The following is a 22,086-nucleotide window of genomic DNA, read 5'->3' as shown; positions in this document are numbered from 1 at the left end:
CCTTGTAGGTAACTAGCTGCTTTTCTCTTGCTGCTTTTAAGATTCTTTCTGTATTTAACCTTTGGCATTTTAATTATGATGTGCCTTGGTGTGGGCCTCTCTGGGTTCATCTTGTTCGGGACTCTCCGAATTTCCTGGGATTGTATGTCTGTTTCCTTCACTAGGTTAGGGAAATTTTCCATCATTATTTCTTCTAATTGGTTTTGAACTTCTTGCTCTCTCCTCCTTTTGGTACCCCATATTCATATAATGCGGGCGCTGTTACATTTGATGTTGTCCCATATGCTCCTTAAGTTATCTTTATTATTTTGGATTCTTTTTTCTTGCTGCTGTTTTGATTGAGCATCTTCTGCTACCCCATCCTCTATATCGGTGATTTGATCCTCCGCTTCCTTCATGCTATTGATTCCTCTAATATACTCTTCATCTTAGCTATTGTATTCTTCCTTTTTGACTGGTTCTCTTTTATAATTTCCATCTCCATTTTTATGTTTTTTATCTTTTTGTTAAAGTTCTCATTGAGTTCATCTACTTTTCCCCTAAGTTCCTTGAGCAACCTCATAACCATTGTTTCGAACTCTGCATCTGGTAGTTTGCTTGACTCCATTTTTTCTAGAGCTCTGTTCTGTTTTTTTTAATATGGGACATGCTTCTTTGTCTCCCCATTTTGGCTGCCTTTCTTTGTCTGCTTCTATGTACTAAGCAAAGCTCCTAAGTCTCCCGATTTTATTAGTGCGGCTTTGTATAGTAGGTGTCCAGTGGCACAGTCCTGAGAGGGGTTCAGCTGCAGGCCAAGTTTAGCCCCAGCCTGTGCCCCTCTGGGGCCTCCTGGTAAGATTCAGCAAGCAATCCACAGATGCTGTGCTTGTAGTTGCCTCAAGAGATCACGCCAGAAACTGAGGCCAGGTGCCACTGGTGTGGGGCTTGGGCTTGGAGCTGCTTAGCAAGGGGCACAGGACACGCTGAGGACACCACTGGATGTGGTTTGAGTAGGGCTACCTGTTTGGAGAGGCAGAGTTTCATGGAATCCTCTGGGTGGCATGACCTCTGTTATCCAGTTCCATGACATCTCAACAGTGGTGGTGCTGAGTCCAATTGCTGGGAGTAGGGAGGGCTCAACAGAGGAACAATGGATACTGCTAGCACTTCTGCCCTGGAGAAAGCCCTGCCTCTGGTCCTCACTCCGACAACTCAGTGTTGCCTTGTAAGTCCCTGGCGTCCCCCTGAGCAGCCAACCTCACGCTGGTGCTCGGAGAGAGCGAGTCCATCACTGCGAAAGTCCAGTCGCAGTTGCAGCCCCTTTAAGAGGAACGTCTTCACCTGCTGGCTGCAGCTGCCATAGTCTGTGTCTCACATCTCTGCCCAATCCTATCTCCTACCATTGCAGGGTGATTTCTTATTTCTCTCCGTAATTGAAGGGCTTCTGTTCATACAGACCCTGGGCGACTCTGCTTGTTCTTTGCTCCATGTTTCTGTTACAACTCTGGTGTAGTCACAAGAAGAAATGTACAAAGCCTTCACCATCTACGCCATCTTGCCCAGCCCTTGAGTCTTTATTTTAACCTCTTTTTTAGATTGCATAAATTCTGTTGAACTATCTTTGAGTTCATTGACTCTTTATTATCTGTCACTTTGCATTTTGTGAACAGTTGATTTATGAGATTCCTGATTCAAGAGTAGTTCCTATTCCTTTGTAAGTATAGTGAGTATGGCTTCTTTATTAGAAGGCTTTTTTGGGGGAAATGGTTGTCTGTCCTTTGACTTTTAAATTTTCTCTTGTATTATAGGATCCTAAATTTCCCCTCTTTTACCCTTCTCAGAACAGTTTCAAAGGACATCTCATTCCTTTTCAATGTCTTCTCCCCAGAAACATTGAGTTCTGCATACACTCATCTCTTCTTTTTCCTAGACTGCTCTGGTATACTAGAGCTCTTTCTCACTATTTTTGTACTTAGTGTGGGTTTTCTTTTTCCTGGAGTGATTTTAGTTCCACTTAAGCTCTTCACCCTCCTCTTCTCTCATATGCATTTCACTTCCTGTCTGGGTCCTATCTTGCTCTCCTTAAAGAGCTGGGATGAGTGTTTGAGAAATATCTCCACCAGAAATTGATGTTTACTTTTTCAGATTCTAGACAACTTGAAGCTTGTAGTATTTTCAATCTTCTAATTATGTTAGGAGATATGGGTTATTTGTGGTTTCATTTGTTCTTGTTGGTTTTTGTAGGATGTATTAGGACATTTGGATTTATGTAGCTGCCATAACCCTGCTATTAGGAAGTCTTCCTTAACATTTTGTTTAGAAAAATTTGAAGCCTTTAGGAAAGTTATAAAATGAAAACCTGTATACCTTTCACCTAGATTCATAATTTGTTACTTTATTTTATTTTTTCCTTTCCCTTTCTTTGCATGTGCACACATGCACTTATACTTTATTAGTTGAACGATTTGAGAGTAAATTGCAGAAAACATGCCAATTTACTCTAATACTTTATCACATCTCCTAACAAAAAGATCATTTTCCTATGTAACTATGATATAATTATCACACTCAATATGTTTAACAGTGATAAAATACCACCATCTAATATGCCACCATCAGATTTCCCCCATTGTCCCAATAATATCCTTTATAGCTTTTCTTTCCTGATCTAAAGTCCTATCAAGGACCACACAGTGCATTTTAGTTGTCATGTCTCTTTAATTTTCTTTAGAAGAGTTTGCTAGCCTTTTTGTTTTACTTTGTTTTGTTTTTTGAGACATTGACATTTTTGAAGAGTCTAGGCCTTGTAGATTTGAACTTGTCTGATCATTTCCTCATGATTAGAGTCATGATTAGACTGGTAGAAATGCTACCTAAGTAATGTTGCGACCTTCTTGGTACATCCATCAGGAAGCACATGGTATGACTATTATTGGTGACATGTTTGATTACTTGATTAAGGGGTTATCTGCCAGATTTCTCCATTTTAAGGATATCTTTTGCCCCCCTCCCACCCCACAGTTTTTCTCCAAGTGCAAGTAGTGGAATATTTTATGCAGCATAAATATTCCACTTTTTTAAAAAACAAATATGCACATACATACACATAAAACACATATACACAAACACAATCACATTAAAAAAAAAGTTATCTCTTGCTGAGGAGGATCCAGCTAAATTTTACTTTAGCCCTTATTTTTTGACATGTTAAAGCTTTCTACAATAAAGACATTTTAATTATATGATAGAAAAATAGTTATGAACAGTTTTAGAAAAGAAGGCAGAGCAGTGAGCATTTTTTTTTCCAAGTAGAAACTGGCAAAAAAATTATTCCATGTTTTATGGGCAGAGACAAGGATTGTCTTATTAAAAGATAGAATCTTTTAAGACATTTAGAAAAGTAGCAACAAGTTGCTTTTTAAATGTGAGAGGTATAACTCTTGCCTTATAAAATTAGTTTCTAAAGAATTAAAAAATATATGTTGTCTCTCTATATATGTATTATGTATTCATTCACCTACCTATTTATTCATTTAATTACTAACCAAACACTTCATTCCTGACCCCTACTGAAAGGTACTGTGCTAGTCACTGGGAGTGCCAAGATGAATCAGGAGGAATCTTCCACCTGCTAGGAGCTCACATTGGAGTGGGGGAAAATGGATGTGGCAGAGAGTACTCACCAGATATTCAAATGGTTTCTTACATTTTCCAGTCTCCATTGCAATTAAGTTGGGACTGTGGGACAAGTTCTGTCCAGTGAACTTGACGAGAAGTGATACACATCACTTCTGGGCTAAGGCAGCTATGACTCTCAGTTTTCTCTACTGCTGCCAAGATGACCTTAGAGTTACATGTGTAGATGGCACAGCTACAAGATGGACAAGGCCACCAGACTACAGTAGATCTTGCATGAATGAGACATAAACCTTTACTGTGTTAAGCTATCCTTCCTTTTTTTTTATAGTGATAAAATATACATAACATAAAATTTAACCATTTTTAAGCATGCAATTCAGTGGCATTAAGTACATTCACAATGTATACCCCTGTGTTTTTAACAAATAATCAGACAGGAACTCATTTGAGTCTTTGCGAATATCCTGGTTCTCAACAACTTTTAGTATCCAATGAGGAGTCTAGCTGGATGCTGCTATTATAACATCATTTTAATATGATAAAATTTATGAGATTGATCTTATTCTCTTTTACAAATGAGGAAATTGAGTAACAGGTTAATTGCTCAATTTAAGTAACTTATCTGATGGAGCTGGATATTGAACCACATTTAACTATAACCTTCAAAGTGTGCTTTATAGCAGGGGTTGGCACACTATGGCCTGTGGGCCAAATCTGCCACCTCTTTTTGTAATAAAGTTTTATTGGAACACAACCATGCCCATTCGTTACATATTGCTTATGGCCTCTTTCATGCTAAAGTCTCAAAGTTGAGTAGTTGTGACAGAAACCATATAGTCTGTAATACTTAACATATTTACTCTTTGGACCTTTACAGAAAAAGTTTGCTGACTCCTGCTTTATAGAATAGGTATTTACATTTTTTATTTTTATTAAAATACACATATTTGGAAATGAAATAGCGCCAAAAGCTTTATTTTAGAAAAAGAATTTTTTCTCTTCATCCCAGTACCAATCCTCAGAGACAGACATGTCATTCTTTTAACTATCTTTTCTGGCATTTACGGTTACATTCTAAATATCCTCATTCTGTTATTTCATGATTTATCGACTTTAGATCCTAATTATCAACTAACCTAGGTTAGGCCACTATCCTACTTTTTAGTGTTCTATTATAAATTTGTCATTCTTAGCTGAAATGTAATATTTTATGATCATTTAATTTTCTGCATTTTCATCATAATGTACATAAGAAAATTAACATAAACTTAGTAGTAATTAACATTTATTTAGTACTCATATGTGCCAGGCACTATTCTAATGCAGATTTATGCAGTAAATAAAGATTAAATGAATCTTTATAGAACTCCCGGGAAATGTAGGTTCTATTATTATCTGTATTTTCTACATGAGAAAACATTATTTAGAGAGATTATGTGATTTTCTCCTTGATCGAGCACCTAGTGGGTGATAGAGCCAGACACTGATATTTAGAACTTGAGGTCTTAAACATTATATTGTAATACTATGCGGAGAATCATACTTCTTGACATTCATAGATTTGTAGTTCTATTAGCAATAATCTGAGATTTATATATGTAAGCTTGAATCTGATTTGGGACAGGTGTAGGAGTAGTCAGGTACTGGGGTCAGCTAGTTGCAAGTGCTTGTTCGGAGGGTAATTGTATTTTCTTATAGACTATAAATTTGCATAGTCTCAGTCTAATGCAGAGGTTCCCAACCCTTGTGCCATGGACCACTACTGGTCCATGGCCTGTTAGGAACCAGGCTGTACAGCAGGAGATGAGCAGTGGGCGAGCAAGCGCAGCTTCATTTGTATTTGCAGCCACTCCCCAGCACTAGCAATACTGCCACGCTCCACCTCAGATCATTAGCTCCACCTCAGGCATTGATTTCTCATAGGAGCACAGTCCCTGGTGCCAAAAAGGATGGGAACTGCCAGTCTAAGGCACTGGCTCTCAAACTTGAGCTTGCATCAAAAACATCTGGTGGGCATTAATTCCTGGGCCTCACCTCTATTTCCTGATTCAGTAGGTCCGCGATGGCACCCAGAATTTGCATTTCTAACAAGTTCCCGGTGATGCTGATGGTACAAGGGACCAAACTGGGCTAATGCTCTATTATTCCTGCATGTTAGGTATCTTCTGTATTGCTTTCTTTTGCTCTTTTATTGTTTCATGTATTTTAGTCTTCTACCAGCTAGCTTGTTAGATTCTGGCAAATGTTCAGTTACTGTGGCTTACATTTCTTTGTTGACCCCACAGAGGCCAGGGTCATGTTGCACATATAGTAGGTAATAAGTTGAATGTTTGCTCTCCTTAAAATGTTTTTGTAATTTTGACTTTTTCATTTATAAATATTCTCATTGTGAAAATCACCTGTAATAGCAGAAAAGTGGAAGCAGCCCCTAAAAGATTTTCAGGGGCTATGAGACTAAGCACCGAGGAGCTCAGTCCTTGATTGGGGCAGTGTTTAGAAGTATATAAATAAAGTGACTTGTAGGATATTGCATATGGATGCTCTATCTGATTTTTAGTATAGGCTCTGGCATTTTGACTTTAGCATTCTTTGAGAATTTTTCTTTAATCTTCTGTTTATATAGAGGTCAACCAGAATCAACATGTCTGGGACTGAGGAAGCATTTTTTGGAGGCCGTGACAGCCATCCTCCTTCTGCTGGTGGCAACTCTGTATTATGCTTTGGACAGGTAACTGTGTGGGTTTTTCACACCTGAAAAGAATGAGGTTAAGTGAAAAAGGTATGAGGAAGCAGTTTGTAGAGCATCATTATATACACATGTATAAGTTATTTATTGTTATTGATTTTTTTTAGATGCCTTATTTGGGAGTCTTTGAAGGGCATTTTGGAACTTTAGCATCAAAAGACATAGTACTAGGGATTACATTTAGCTTTACATATTATTTATTTTTTGGGTAGATTGCATGTTAATATGACATAGCATTCAAAAAGAAACAAAAACTACATGTGAACAGTCTCACTATTTCCCTGTTACTCCTGCCCGCTTTACACCCAGTTCTCTTTTTCGGAAGCATCCAAAGTTTCTGGTGTTGTATTCTTTGTGCATATAAAAGGGATTCTTGCTTTGTCCACCTAAATTCTGTCTTTGTCTTTACCAGAGATCTGTTTGTGACTATTTCATTTAATTGGGGTAAGAGGAAAACTACTAAGAGGACAAAAATCCAAACATGTAGTAGTATATTTACTGTGTAGGATTGGAAATTGTTCAGTTGGAAAGGAGGTACGCAAGTTTGGCGGAAGACTCCTGTCATGTTTTCTCTCCCCTACTCCCTTGAGTGTGTAAATGTCATAGGCAGACTTGGAGGTGGGAAGTTTTAGTTTCCTCGTTCTGGCTTGAGAAAGTTTTGTAAGGTTGGTAGTAACATCTAAGGCAGTGGTTCCCAAAATGTGGTCCAGTGACCTCTGGGAATTTACGAGAACTTTTCAGAGTCCATGAGGTCCAAATTTTTATAATAACTAAAATACTACTTGCTTTTTTCACTGTCATTCTCTCACAAGTGAATGGTGGAGTTTTGTGGAGACTGCATAGCACGTGGTGATATCGTTGCTCTGATGGCTTGTGGAATATGTGCCTTAAAAGTTTCTCAGTTTTAATACCTAATATTGGTAGATATAACCCATAGAAACAAAACCTCTTATATCCTCAATACCTTTTTAAGAGTGAAAAAGGGTGTGGAGACCAAAAAGTTGGAGACTTGCTGATACAAAGAATGGTGGAAATATCAATTAAATTTTCTCTTTCTGGATTGTAGTACCAATACGCTGCAGAAGAGTACCAGGCCATCCAGAATGCTTTGAGGCAGAGGCTGGGTCCTGAATACATAAGTAGTCGCATGGCTGGAGGAGGCCAGAAGGTAGGAGAGTCTATATACCTGAACAGTGGGTGCCCATGTAGCTGACTTCTCAGATGATATTGCCAGCTACCTTTCTGTTTCCTCATGGATTCAGAAGGTCTCTTGTTCACTGTTACTGGTTGTTTCCTAGTGTCTTTGGGAGCAGATGGATTCCAGCCTTCATTGTCATCTGAAGTGACCCAAGCGTTGGTTGTCTTGAGATTTATATACCTGCCATCATAGGATTTTTACACAATCTTTAAAAAATATGTCTCTTGCCATTTGCTTCTAATTTTAACTTTAGTGTCTGTTTTTAGTCTTCTATAATATATGTCAACCTTAGATGTGTACTTTTTTTGAAAACTGAGTTTTGGGAACTGCTAGGTGGGTGTCTGTCTTTCCCCATTGAGTCTAATCCCCTTAGGCAGAACATTCGTTCTAACTGGATTCTTGAGGAAAAATCTTTGAAATAAGTTCACTGAGAATTTCCATGGAATATTTAAGGGTAGTTTTGCTAAAAAAAAAAAAGAGAAAAACTGGTAAGGAATAAATTAAGTAAATTTTTGATCTACGTGTAAGTATGGCAGGAAATTTTAACAAGCTTTTTTTCCTTTAATTTTCTCCCAGGTGTGTTACATTGAGGGTCACAGGGTAATTAATCTGGCCAATGAGATGTTTGGTTACAATGGCTGGGCACACTCTATCACACAGCAGAATGTGGGTGAGTATGTTTCCTGGCCATGGTGACTTCTTCATTTACCTTACTTGGCATTGTCTAATTTCTGATTTGAATATTTTCTGGGTGAGGATGTAGGGTAGATATATTTGGTTGCCAGCAAGAAGAAAATGGGTAAGGCATAGGGATCAGTGTCTCCTTCTATTGATTTTCTTTCCCACTCCTAGATTTTGTTGACCTTAACAACGGCAAGTTCTACGTGGGAGTCTGTGCATTTGTGAGAGTCCAATTGAAGGTGAGGGTGATGGAATAGACTTGATGCCTCCAAGGATCAGGAGGCTGGTGAAAGAGAATGATCAGGTAGGGAAGTCTCTGGACTGTCGCGCACAGCCAAGCTGGAGAGCTAGGCCCAGAGCTGTGTCTTAGACAGTGTTCCTTAGGATGGTGGTATTCAAACATTCTTACTCATATGCCTCCTAAAAGAATTTTGAAAAATTCTGTTCTCTGCACATTTTTAAGTTGACATTTAAAACTGTTCACCATAAATATAAATAGTCACAAGAGTTTGTTTTTAGGCATATTATAAAATTTAATGTTCTGAAATAAATGTGTTATATCTTTTTAAACGTACCAAATGATTCTAAATATCATAAAGGATTAAATACTGTCATCCATAAAAAAAAATACATGAGCAAGCTATTTTTTTTTAAGCTATTATTTAATCATAAGAAATTTTACATTGTTTCTTCTTGCATTCATATTTACACTCTATTTCTCCACTGGCTTTCATCCTAATGTATATTTATCATTGAAATTTTTTATTAATAACCTTCTCATACTTCTCTGCCTCCGTGTGTGTGTGTATATGTGTGTGTGTATAAAATTAAAAATTTTGGGTAAATTTCCAGTGACCTTAAGGCTCTAAATAATAAAAAATTTCTTTTGGATTGAGTTAGTGTTATGGGTATCATTAATTCATAATTGATCAGTCAATTGTGTTTATGTGGAAGACAACATAGCTAAATTAAAATTTTTATGTTTAATAAAAATAAATTTTATGGAAAATGCGTTTCTTAATGAGATGGATGAAGCTGTTTTTTTTCAGTTGGTTTATATATCCATAGTTTAATATTACTTATTCCTAGACAGATCATTCAGCATTAATTCTATTCAGACTTTTTAATTTTATAAATAGTACTAAAAACCTTATTCACATAAATAAACTAGAATGGTTAGAGTTTTTTTATAGTATCATTCATTTCTCTGAATGCTTTCTGAGTTATATTTCAAAAATCATAGAGTACTATAATAAAAAATTATATTCAGTTCTCTATAAGCTAACAGCTTGATCAGATCCACCTTCACTGTTGGTGAAAACCAAGAAATGGATACTACCTGACTTCAAAAGAATTTGCTGTACCATCATTAGTGTCTGTTAAATAAAATATTTCAAATTTTCCTTTTGTTTGGAGTGCCAGAGGTTTTTATACCTTTGGGCAATGCACTTTCGTGAGATTTGGGGTGGATTGGATATGTGCGTTTTTTACATAAAAGAGGAAGTGGGAAAGGAGAATAGTCTTGACACTTTGACCACAAGCACATTTCCAGGCAGATCAGATGTAGGAAATAATACTAGGAATTGATTCTCTTAAACTCCCTGTGCCCATGTGCCCTTTAGCAGACCCCTGGGTTATATGTACCCACTTTGAATACAGCTGCTTGAGGAAAAGAAGAGCTGTGGAACCAGAGACACAGCTGCAACTTTTCACATTAGATTTGAACTCCTTTTCTACCCCCAGGATGGTTCATATCATGAAGATGTGGGCTATGGTGTTAGTGAGGGTCTCAAGTCAAAAGCCTTGTCTTTGGAGAAGGCAAGGAAGGAGGCAGTGACAGATGGACTGAAGCGAGCACTGAGGTAAGCAGAAAGGGTTGGAGTCTAACCTGCTTCATTTCAGTGCTTGTTTCAAAGCAGTTTTGGTTTTTCTTGAATAGGTAATAAAGTCACATATTCAAAAATCAAAATAACATAAGTCTCACTTCCATCTTTGTCCCTGTCTGCCCTGTTTTCCTACTCTCTTGTATTTTCCCAATGCTTCTTTGTGCTTATGTCTCCCATTTTTGGGAATAAGTGGTAGAATACTATATTCTCTTTTCTTTGCCCCTCCACTCAGTAATATTTCTTGAACACCTTCCACATGAGTACATAGATAGCTTCCTCATTCTCGTTAATGCACGTAAATACTTCACTGCGTATATAAAACATAGAGCAGGGTTTTTAACCTTTCTTGGGGTCATAAATACCTTTGAGAATTGAAGGGAATTGAATCACCAGAAAAATACATGTATAAACATGCACTAAAAATTTGCACTACCATAGCCTGTGGGGGCGTGTGTGTGTCCCATGTAAAGAACTTTAATCGTGGAGGATTGTGCCCCTAAGAATGTGTTATCCACTCCTAGTGGGGAGTTGGAGCAGTGCTTGGGAAAAAAATCTCTGCTCTGGAATTCGCACTCCATGTCAGGAGGTAGTGAATGGGGTTTTGGAACATTTTTTTCATCTTTTTATACTCATCGCCTCTCCACGAGGATAGTGATTTGAGACTGTTATGCTCACTCTTCTATTCTCACAACCTAATACAGTGCATGCATGGCAGATGCTCACTAAACAGTTTCGAATACATTTCCTCTGCTGCGGTTGACAAGCAACTTGCACAAAGTTGTAACCTGTTCTTTGATATTTACATGTAACAGTTCTCAACCCTGTTTCTCTTGTTTTGCCTTACCCTTAGAAGTTTTGGGAATGCGCTTGGAAATTGTATTCTGGACAAAGACTACCTGAGGTCACTAAGTAAGCTTCCACGACAGGTATGTTAGAAATAGATGAAAGAATGCATTAAAGATATGACTAATTCCCTTGTGTCATGGGTTGAGTATTTAGGGATGAGAGAAGTAAAAACTGAGCTATTTAGATGGTCTGGATTACATATTTTAGACTTCTTCAACTATCAGAGCTAGGAGGAACTAATCACCTTATTTTACAGATGAAGAAATTGAAGCCTAGAGAAATTGTTACTTGTCTCTTATACAGAGAGGACTGTGGTTGGGATGGTCGGTAGACCTCAAAAGGAGCACATAGCCCTCTACAGCACCACTGTCATTTCTTAGAAACATTCAAAACCTTTCTTTCCTCTTCAACTTTCTTGCTTTTCTTTAGCTCTGGCATCTTCAGGTTTAGATCTCTCTTGTTTTTGCCAATGCCTATCTCATGATCTGAGCACTTGCCTTTGGAGAACGGGGTCTGGAGTTTAGCAGCCCTCGAGTCACACTTGACCTGGGCTTATTTGGGCCCTGGAGTGTTCCTGTTGCCTGCTTCTTCTGTGGCATTCTCTGAGGTCCCTGCAGCATTGCCACTCAATGCAGCATTCCCTCTCTTATAGTTGAGGGTTCTTTTTCTTGTGGAGCCCCTAATAGATGCATGCGTCAAGTGGCGTCTGTTGAAATTCCATTTATATCCTTTTATAAAATGCTTTTTTATACATTGTTTGATTCAGTTTGCTAATATTTTGTTAAGGATTTTTACATCTATGTTTACAAGGGATATTAGTCACAGTTTTTTATATTTTATGGTAAAAAACACATGACATAAAATTTACCATTTTAACCATTTTTAAGTGTACAGTTCAGTAGTGAAATAGAGCTTTAGAAATTTATCTTATAATACTGCAACTCTACACCCATAAAACAACTTCCCTTTCCTCCCTTCTTCTAGCCCCTGGTAACCATTCTATTTTCTTTTCCTATGATTTGACTACTTTAGATGCCTCATATAACTGGAATCATATAGTTTTCGTCCTTTTGTGACTGGCTTATTTCATTTAGTATAGCGACCTCAAGATTCATCTATATTTTAGCATGTGTCAGAATTTTCTTTTTAAGGCTGAATAATATTCTGTTGTATGTATATAGAAGCATATTTTTGGATTGCCTCTATCTCTTGGCTGTTGTGAATAGTACTGTCATGAACATGGGTGTGCAAGTACCTCTTCAAGATCCTGCTTTCAGTGTTTTGGATATATATCCAGAAGTGGGGTTGCTAGATCATATGGTAGTTATATTTTTTATTTTTTGAGGCACTTCCATACTATTTTCTATAATGGCAATACCGTTTTACAGTTCAACCAATAACGCACAAGGGCTCTGATTTCTCCATATCCTCACCAACACATTATTTTCTATTTATTTTGATAGTAGCCTTCCTAATGGGTGTGAGGTGATATTGTACTTTTGATTTGCATTTATCTGATTAGTAATGTGGAACATCTTTTCATAGGCTTGTTGGCCATTTGTATATCATCTTTGGAGAAATGTCTATTTAAGTCCCTTACTCATTTTTAATTGGGCTATTTGATTTTTTGTTGTTGAGTTGTAGAAGTTCTTTATATATTGTGGATATTAACCCCTTATCAGAGATACAATTGCAATTTTTTTTTTTCTATTCCATAGGTTGCCTTTTAAGTTTTTATGTTTGATATAGTCCCATTTGTATATTTTTGCTTTTGTTGCCTTTTTTTTTTTGGTGTCATATACAAGAAATCATTGCCAAATTTAATGTCCTAAAGTTTTCCCACTATGTTTTCTTTTATGAGTTTTAGAGTTTGGGGTCTTAAGTTTAGGTCTTTAATCTGTCTTGAATTCATTTTTGTATGTGATGTAAGATACAGGTCTAACTTCATTCTTTTACATGTGGATTTCCATTTTACCCAGCATCATTTCTTAAAGAGACTCTCCTTCCCCTATTGAATGGTCTTGGCATATTTGTTGAAGGTTATTTTATCATAATATACAAGGGTTTATATCTGGGCTCCCTATTGTATTCCATTTGTTTATATGTCTGTCTTTGTGTCAATACCATACCATTATTGTAGCTTTGTAATATGTTTTAAAATGAAGTGGTGTGAGTCCAACTTTGTTCCTCTTTTTCAAAATTATTTTTGCTATTTCAGGTTCCTTGAGATTCCATATGAATTTTAGTATTAATTTTTTTATATATGCAAAAAATACCATTGGAGTGTTGAATCTGTATATCACTTTGGTAGTATGGACATCTCAACAATATTAAGTCTCTTAATTTATGAATGTGGATGTCTTTCCATTTATTTGTGTCTTTAATTTCTTTGAGCAATGTTTTGTAGTTTTCAGTATACAAGTCTTTCACCTTCTTGGTTAGGTTTATTCTTTTTGATGCTATTGTAAATAGAATTGTTTCTTAGTTTTCTTTTCAGATTGTTCATTATTAGTGTATAAGGCATAACTGATTTTTGTATGTTGATTTTCTTTCTTATAACTTTGTAGAACTTTTTAGTTCTTACAACTCTTTTTGTTTGTTTGTTTTTGTGGAGTCTTTAGGGTTTTCTGCATATAAGAAGATCATATCATCTGTGACCAGAGATAATTTTACTTCTTTTCCAATCTGGATTCCTTTATTTCTTTTTGTTGCCTAATTGCTCTGGCTAGAACTTTCCAATATGTCAAATAGAAGTAATGAAAGTGGGCACCTTTGCCTTCTTCCTGATTTTATAGGAAAAAGCTTTCAGTCTTTCACCTGTGAGTATGATGTTAGCTGTAGGCTTTTCATATATGGCTTTTATTATGTTACAGTAGTTTCCTTCTATTCATAGTTTGTCGAATGTTTTTACCATGAAAAAGTATTGGATATTGGCAAATGCTTTTTCTCTATCAATCAAAATGAACATGTGGTTTTGTCCTTCTTTCTGTTAATATGGTGTATTACATTGATTTGTGGATGTTGAATCATCCTTGCATCCTAGGAACAAATTGCACTTGGTCATGGTGTATAATCTTTTTAATGTGCTGGTGAATTCAGTGTGCTAGTGTTTTGTTGAGGATTTTTGCAGCAGTATTCATCAGAGAATATTGGTTTATAGTTTTCTAGTCCCCCCTTATCTACAGAAGATAAGTTCCAAGACCCCAGGTGGATGCCTGAAACTGTGGATAGTATTGATTATAAAGTAGGCACAGTAGGAGATTAACAATAATATATAATAATAAAATAGGACAGTCATAACAATATACTGTAATAAAAGTTATGTGAATGTGGTCTCTCTGTCTCTCAAAATATCTTATTGTACTGTGCTCACCCTTCTTGTGATGATGCGAGGTGATAAAATGCCTTATTAAGTCAAGTTGAGAACTTTCATCTTTTAACTTAAAGGGAGCACAGTATGACTTCTCTTTGGCATATTCAAATTGCCAGTATCATAACTCTTGCAATTTGGGGCATTAACTAAAATCAGGGTTATTTGAATACAATCACCATGATACCACAACAGTCAATCTGATAACTGAGACAGCTACTAAGTGACTAAATGGTGGGTAGAATATATAGTGCGGATTTGCTGGACAAAGGGATAATTCAGGTCTCAAATGGGATGCAGTGGGACAGTGTGAGATTCAGTCACACTATTCACACTAAACAACTTATAAGTTGTTTATTTCTGGAACTTTTCATTTAATATTTTTAGACTGCAGTTGACTGTGGGTAACTGAAACTGTGGAAAGCGAAACTGCAGATAAGGCAGAGGTGGGGAGAACTACTGTAGTCTTTTTTTTTTCTTGTAGTATCTTTGTCTGGCTTTGGTTTCAGAGTAATGCTGGCCTCACAGTATGAGCTTGTATATGTTCTTTCCTCTTGAGTTTTTTTGGAAGACTGAGGAGTATCGTTGTTAAATCTTTAATGTTTGATAGAATTCTCTAGTGAAGCCATCTAGTCCTGGGCTTTTTTTGTTGTTGGTAGGTTTTTAACTACTGATTCAATATCTTTACTATTTACCAGTCTCTTCTTGATTCAGTCTTGGTAGGTTGTATTTCTAGGAATTTCTCTGTTTCTTCTAGGTTATCTAATTTGTTGGTGTACAATTGTTCATAGCAGTCTCATAATTTTTTCTACTTCTGTAGCATCAGTTGTCCTTTCATTTCCGATTTTAATTAAATAATTAAAGTCTTTTCTTAGTTAATCCACCTAAGGATTTGTCAATTTTGTTGATCTTTTCAAAATAACTCTTTGTTTTGTTGTTTTCTGTTTTTTTTTTCCTCCTCTATTTCCTGTATCTCCTCTAAGCTTTATTTCCTTTCTTCTGCTAGCTTGAGTCAGCCATAAACACCTGTTAGCAGTGCTTTTGCTGTATACCGTAAGTTCTGGTAAGTTTTGTTTTCATTTTCATTTGTCTCAAGATATTTCTAATTTCCCTTGTGACTTATTCTTTGATCCATTGTTTGTTTAAGAGTGTGCTGTTTTATTCCCACCTATTTGCAGATTTGTCATTTTTCTGCTATTGGTTTCTAGTCTCATTTCATTGTGATTGGTAAAGATACTTTGTATGATTTCTGTCTTCTTCAATTTGTTAAGACTTGTTTTGTAGCCTAACATATGGTCTATCCCAAAGAATGTTCTGTGTGTACTTTAGAAGAATGTATATTCTGCTGTTGTTGGATGGAGTATTCTGTATATGTTAGGTCCATTTTTTTGCTCTTATAGTGTTTAAATCCTCTATTTCCTTATCGATCTTCTGTCTGGTTGTTCTGCCCATTATTGAAAGTAGGACATTGAAGTCTCCTACTATTATTGTGTTGCTATGTATTTCTGTTTTCCACTGTCAAATTTTTCTTTATAAATTTAGGAGCTCTGATATTTGGTACATAAATATTTACAATTATTATATCTTCTTGGTGAATTGACTCATTTGTCATTATATAATGTTCTTTGTCTCTTGTAACAGTTTTTAATTTCAAGTGTCTTTTGTCTGATAATAGTATACCCTACCCTGCTCTCTTTTGGTTTTTATTTACATAGAATATCTTTTTCTATCCTTTTACCTTTAGCCTGTGTGTGTCTTTAGATACAAAGTGAGTCTCTTGTAGAAAGCATATAGTTGTATCTTGTTTTTTTAATCCATCCAGCCATTTTTTAGATTGGGGAGTTTAATTCGTTTACATTTAAAGTATTATTGATAGGGAAGGACTTATTGCCATTTTGTTAATTATTTTTTGCATGTCTTGTAGCTTTTTCTTCTTTCTTCTTTTCCTTCCTTCGTGTTTTGTGGATTTTTGGGTCATGACATGATTAGATTGCCACCTAATTTCCTTTTCTGTATATTCCACAGATATTTTCTTTGTGGTTACCATTGCAATTATGTAAAACATCTTAAAATCATAGCCTTTTCTTTCAAGCTGATAACTTCAATTGCATACAAAAACTCTAGTTCTTTACAACTCCATCCCCCCACCGCACTTTGTTATTGACTTACAAATTGCTTCTTTATATATTGTATACCCACTAACATAGATTTATAGTTAATAAAATTTTAATGGTTTTTATTTATTTTTTATTTTTTAATGGTTTTTAAGTTTAAATTCTGTATGCATTATATAGTTTTAATGGTATTGTGTTTAAATTCTATGCACCAAAATTAAAATAATACAGGTTGCTATATTTGTCTATGTGTTTACTGGAGAACTTTTATTTTCATATAGTTTCATTCTGCCATCTAGTATCCTTTTGTTTGAATTTGAAGGACTCCCTTTAGCACTTTTTAAAAAATTTTATTTATTTTTTTCAGTTTATTGGGTAACATTGGTTAATACAATTATATAATTTTCAGGTGTACATTATAATTTGACATCTATATATTCTATTGTGTGTTTACCACCCAGACTCCAGTTTCCTTCAGCTACCATATATGTGATCCCCTTTACCCACTTCACCCTCCCCCAATCCCCCTGTATTTGACCCCCTTTACCCTGTCTACCCCACCCCCTACCCTCTGGTAACCTCTAGTCCATTGTCCATGTCCCTGAGTATCTGTTTGTCCTGTTCATTTGTTGCTTTTAGGTTTATATCTCACATATAAGTGATATTATGTGATTTTGAACTTTTCAGTCTGGCTTATTTCACTTAGCATGATTATCTCGAGGTCCATCCAGGTTGTCACAAACGGCAGTATTTCATCTCTTCTTATGGTTGAGTAGTATTCCATTGTATATATGTACCACAGCTTTTTTAGCCAATCATCTATTGTAGGACACTTCAGTTGCTTCCATGTCCTGGCCACTGTGAATAGTGCTGCTATCAACACCAGTGTGCAAATACCTTTTTGGATATGGGTTTTCAAGTCTTTGGGGGTAAATACCCAGTAGAGAGATTGCTGGATCATATGGTAGATCAATTCTTAGTTTTTTGAAGAACCTCCATACTGTTTTTCATAGTGGTTGTACCAATTTGCAGTCCCACTAGCAGCGTATGAGTTCTTTTTTACTCCTTATCCTCTCCAACATTGTTATTACTTGTCCTGTGTGATAACAGCTATTCTAACAGGTGCGAGATGGTATCTCATCATGGCTTTGATTTGCATTTCCCTAAAAGCTAGCGATGTTGAGCATCTTTTCATATATTTGTTGGCCATTTGTATGTCCTCTAGGGAGAAGTGTCTGTTCAGGTCCTCTGCCCATTTTTGATTGGATTGTTTGTTTTCTGTTGTTATAGAGTCATATGAGTTCTTTGTAGATTTTGGAAATAAGGCCCTTATCGGAGGTGTTGCTTGCAAATATATTTTCCCATTCGGATGATTGTCTCTTTATCTTGCTGACGATTTCTTTTGCTGAGCAGAAGCTTTTTAGTTTGATATAGTCCCATTCATTTATTTTAGCTTTTACTTCCTTTGCACTTGAGGTCAAATTCATAAAATCTTCTTTAACTCCAAGGTCCATGAGTTTAGTTCTTCTGTTTTCTTTCACACATCTTATTGTCTCAGGTTTTATATTCAGGTCCTTAATCCATTTTGAGTTAATTTTGGTTTGTGGTGATAGATAACAGTCTAGTTTCATTCTTTTGCAAGAGGCTTTCCAGTTTTCTCAGCACTATTTATTGAAGATGCTTTCCTTTCTCCACTGTATATTTTTGGCTTTTTTTGTTGACAATTATTTGCCCATATACATATGGGTTTACTTTTGGACTCTCAATTCAGTTCTACTGGTCCGTGTGTCCGTTTTTCTGCCAATACCATGCCATTTTGATGACTGTTGCTTTATAGTATAATTTAAAGTCAGACAGAGTGATGCCTCCAATTTTGTTTTTGATGGGGATTGCATTAAATCTGTATAATGCTTTAGGTAATATGATCATTTTAACTATGTTGATTCTTCCAATCCAAGAACATGGAATATTTTTCCATTTCTTTGTATCTTCTTCAATTTCTTTTAATAGGGTCTTGTAATTTTCATTATATAGGTCCTTCACATGTTTCGTTAAATTTATTCCTAGGTATTTTATTTTATTTTTGATGCAGTTGTAAATGGGATCGTTAATTTCTCTGTTAGTTTGTTATTAGTGTATTGTCTTCGACTCTTAACCATTTGATTATAAGTTATCTTGGTTTTATAAAGTCTCTTTGAATTTATCTTATATGTAGTTTTTTGAGCTTGAATTTGAATGTGTTTTCTTTCCTCAGATTTTGGAAGTCTTTAGCCAATAATCTTTCTGCCCCTTTCTCTTTCTATTCTCCTTCTGAGACTCTTTTAATACACAGTGTGAGTGTCCTGTCAGTCCCTTAAGCTGTGTTCATTTTTATTCATTCTTTCTTTTAGCTTCTCTGCTGAGATGATTTCAAATGACCTGAGTCTTTATTTTGCCTGAGCAAGTCAAGTGAAATTTTCAACTTTGTTATGGTATTTTTCAGTTCCAAAATTTGTTTCATTTTTATAGTTTCTCTTTGTTGATATTCTCATTTGTTCATGTATCATTTTCCTGGTTTAGTTTAATTTTAGCTCATTGAATAACTTTGACAGTTATTATGAATTCTTCGTCAGGCATCTCATAGATCTGCATTTCTTTAGGGTCAGGTTTTGTAGTTTTAATTTGTTCCTTTGATTGGGCCTTGTTTCCCTGTTTCTTTATATGCTTTTGAGATTTGAATATTTGAAAAACAATGAAGTCTTTATGTACTGGCTTTGTGCAGGGGATGAACTTCAATAATCAGCCTAGCTAGAGGTTCTAAGACCTCTCAAATCTTTTATGATCTTTTTATCCTCCTGGTATCTGAATGCATAACTGCAGCTCTGATGTACAACTGTTTTTAGTGGTGTTCCCCTCTGTTTTTAGTGGTCGCATTAGTGTTCTGAGTCAGGTGAGACAGAAACCAATGGGCAGCCCCCAGATGAGCCAGGACATTGGACACACCGTCCACTCTTTTGCTTCCACACTGAGGGAAGAGCCCTAGTGTGGGAGGGTTCCTCCTGGTTGCACTGCTCTATACCAGTCGGTACAAGGGCACAGGTGGGCATGCAGAATGCCATGAATTTTCTTACCCCTTTTGCTGGAATCTTTTTTTTATTTTCAATTACAGTTGACACTCAGTGTTATATGTTTCAGATGTACAACACAGTGATTAGTTATTTATATGATTTACAAAGTGATCCCCCTGATTCGTCTAGTACCTGTCTGGCATCATACGTAGTTATTACAATATTATCGACTATATTCCCTACGCTGTACTTTACATCTTCATGACTATTTTGTACCTACCAATTTGTACTTTTTAATCCCTTCAACTTTTTCACCCAGGTCCCCAACCCCGCTCCTATCCGGCAACCATCAGTTTGTTCTCTGTATCTATGAGTTTGTTTTGTTTGTTCATTTATCTTGTTTTTTTAGATTCCACATATAAGTGAGATAATATGGTATTTGTCTTTCCCTGTCTGACTTATTTTAGTTAGCATCATACCCTCTCTGTTCATCCATGTTGTTGTAAATGGTAAGATTTCATTCTTTCTTTATAGCTGAGTAACATTCTGTAGTATATATGTGTACTACATCTTCTTTACCCACTGTTGTATCGATGGACACTTAGGTTGCTTCCGTATTTTGGCTATTATATGTGAAATGTTCTTCTTTGTCTCTTGTTATAGCCTTTGTTTTAAAGTCTGTTTTCTCTAATGTAAGCATTGCTACCCCAGCTTTTTTCTCACTTTCATTTGTATGAAATATCTTTTTCCATTCTTTTACTTTCAGTCTTTCGATCTAAAGTAGGTCTCTTGTAGGCAGCATATGTATGGGTCTGGTTTTATCTATTCAGCCACCCTATGTGTTTTGATTAGAGCATTTAATCCATTTACATTTATTAGTATTATTATTTACTTTTATTAGCATTCGATGCTTAATTTACTCGTAACGGGGTCATAAGTTTTTTTCTTCAGTTTCTCCTGGGACATCTTTTTCTTCTGTGCAAGCTCCTCTTCTGGCTCAGGAAGACTCTGCTCCGTTTCAGTGAGGACCGTCTCAGTGTGGCGGTGGGCACTCATGTAGGGTTCTTCTGCCCACGAGCTCTGTACGTTCTGCACTGCGTCCTGGAAGCCTTGTTTCCCTGTGTGTGCTTGATGACCATAGAGTCTGCATCTAAACCCTGAAGTTCAGCATCACTCTCTGCATTTTTAAGCATGTGCAGCAAAAATTCAGCACTCTTTTTGGGCCACTGAGCCTGCGTCCAGCCCCACTGTTGGGCCTGGGCACACCTACCAACTCCGCCATGGTAACAATGGAATGGTACACACTGCTTCTGTAAAGTGACACCCCTCCGATGCTTGGTGGCTTTTCAGATATGCATACCCTCGATGGCCCAGGCAGTTTCATGAGTGTTCTTAAAGTGAAAACTAAGATTTGAACGTTTTGATTTGCATGATTTTGTGGGGTCTTCTGGGTCAAGTAAATAGGGAACCATTTTCAGAGGTCACCTCAGGCCGCTTATGGGAAGAACTAAAGTAATTATTGACAGGTTTATAATTATTGCTGTTTTATTGTTCATATATCTGATCTTTCTTGTTCTTGTTCTTCCTCTTCCTTAAGTCCCTTTAACATTTCTTATAATACTGGTTTGGTGGTGATGAAGTCCTTTAGTTTTTCTTGTCTGGGACCTGGAGTCTTGTCTTGGTTTTATGCTGGCCTGAGCGCTATACCTTCTCAGCTGGTCACTTGAGTTCTCACACAGGTATTCTGGACTGTATGTTGTTGTTAACTCAGTGTCTCTGTAGGGGCAGGAGTGCCCAGAGCTTCCTTATCTGCCATTTTGCTGATATTACTATTTCTTTTTTACTCTTATTAAGTAACTTCTGTGCTAACTTCTCTCTGACTTCTAGTTTCATAGCTTATTTTTTCCTTGTTTCGAACTTTAAATAAATGGAATTGTACAGTTTGAGCATTACAAAAATTGAAGTATTAAAAAGTACATAGGAACATGTAGACTCGTGCACATATCATAAATGTTGAACTTGATGCATTCTAAAGCCAAACACATCCACATAACCAGCAATCTGAATCATGGCTAAAAATTACCAGTACCACAGGTCTCATTTATGTCCCTTGCAGTCACTGCCAGCCTCTCCCCTTCTCATCACTACCAAAAATAGTTGTTAAATTACTTTTAGCAACATAGGTTAGTTTGGGCTGTTCTCTACTTTTTTGGAATCAAACTGTTTAACTGTTTGGTGTCTGCCTGTCATTTAACATGTTTGTGAGATTCGTTCATGTAGCATATAGCAGTTTCATTGCTGTATACATCTCAATTCATGAGTAGCCAACAATTCTTTTCCCATTCTGACTTCAGTAGACATTCGAGTTGTCTGTAGTTTTTGGTTATTTTGAATAGGGTTGCTATGAGCATTCTTGTACTTGTCTTTTGGTGCATATACACATTCGTTTATCTTGGAAATTACTGAATCAGGCCAGTGCTTTACAAATCTTCTTCTTATTTGAAGGCTACTTAATTGTGCCACAGTATGCCCAAGGCTTCTTTAGTGATGAATGTTGGACTTGGGGCGGGGGTGGGGGGG

At 36.4% G+C, this 22,086-nt stretch overlaps 1 protein-coding gene across 6 annotated transcripts in view; it reads left to right on the top strand.

Annotated features, from left to right (window-relative positions):
* RAD52 (RAD52 homolog, DNA repair protein) overlaps positions 1-22,086 on the top strand; it is a 30,955-nt gene that overhangs the window by 4,917 nt on the left and 3,952 nt on the right. For 3 of the 6 annotated variants that reach the window (XM_025040974.1, XM_015598398.2, XM_006923883.3), the window contains exons 2-7: positions 6,242-6,346; positions 7,431-7,532; positions 8,139-8,232; positions 8,415-8,482; positions 9,987-10,105; positions 10,980-11,055. In XM_025040974.1, coding sequence (XP_024896742.1) covers positions 6,260-6,346; positions 7,431-7,532; positions 8,139-8,232; positions 8,415-8,482; positions 9,987-10,105; positions 10,980-11,055 — 546 coding nt within the window. In that variant the 5' untranslated portion in view covers positions 6,242-6,259. Of the gene's footprint in view, positions 1-5,670; positions 5,777-6,241; positions 6,347-7,430; positions 7,533-8,138; positions 8,233-8,414; positions 8,483-9,986; positions 10,106-10,979; positions 11,056-22,086 lie in introns of all 6 variants that reach the window. The other 3 variants (XM_025040973.1, XM_015598399.2, XM_015598400.2) reach the window with 3 other exon arrangements.

The sequence above is a fragment of the Pteropus alecto genome, unplaced genomic scaffold, assembly GCF_000325575.1.
Source record: "Pteropus alecto unplaced genomic scaffold, ASM32557v1 scaffold76, whole genome shotgun sequence".
Lineage (NCBI taxonomy): Eukaryota > Metazoa > Chordata > Mammalia > Chiroptera > Pteropodidae > Pteropus > Pteropus alecto.
Note: the sequence above shows the minus strand (reverse complement) of the source record. Positions and strands in the feature narration are given on the sequence as shown.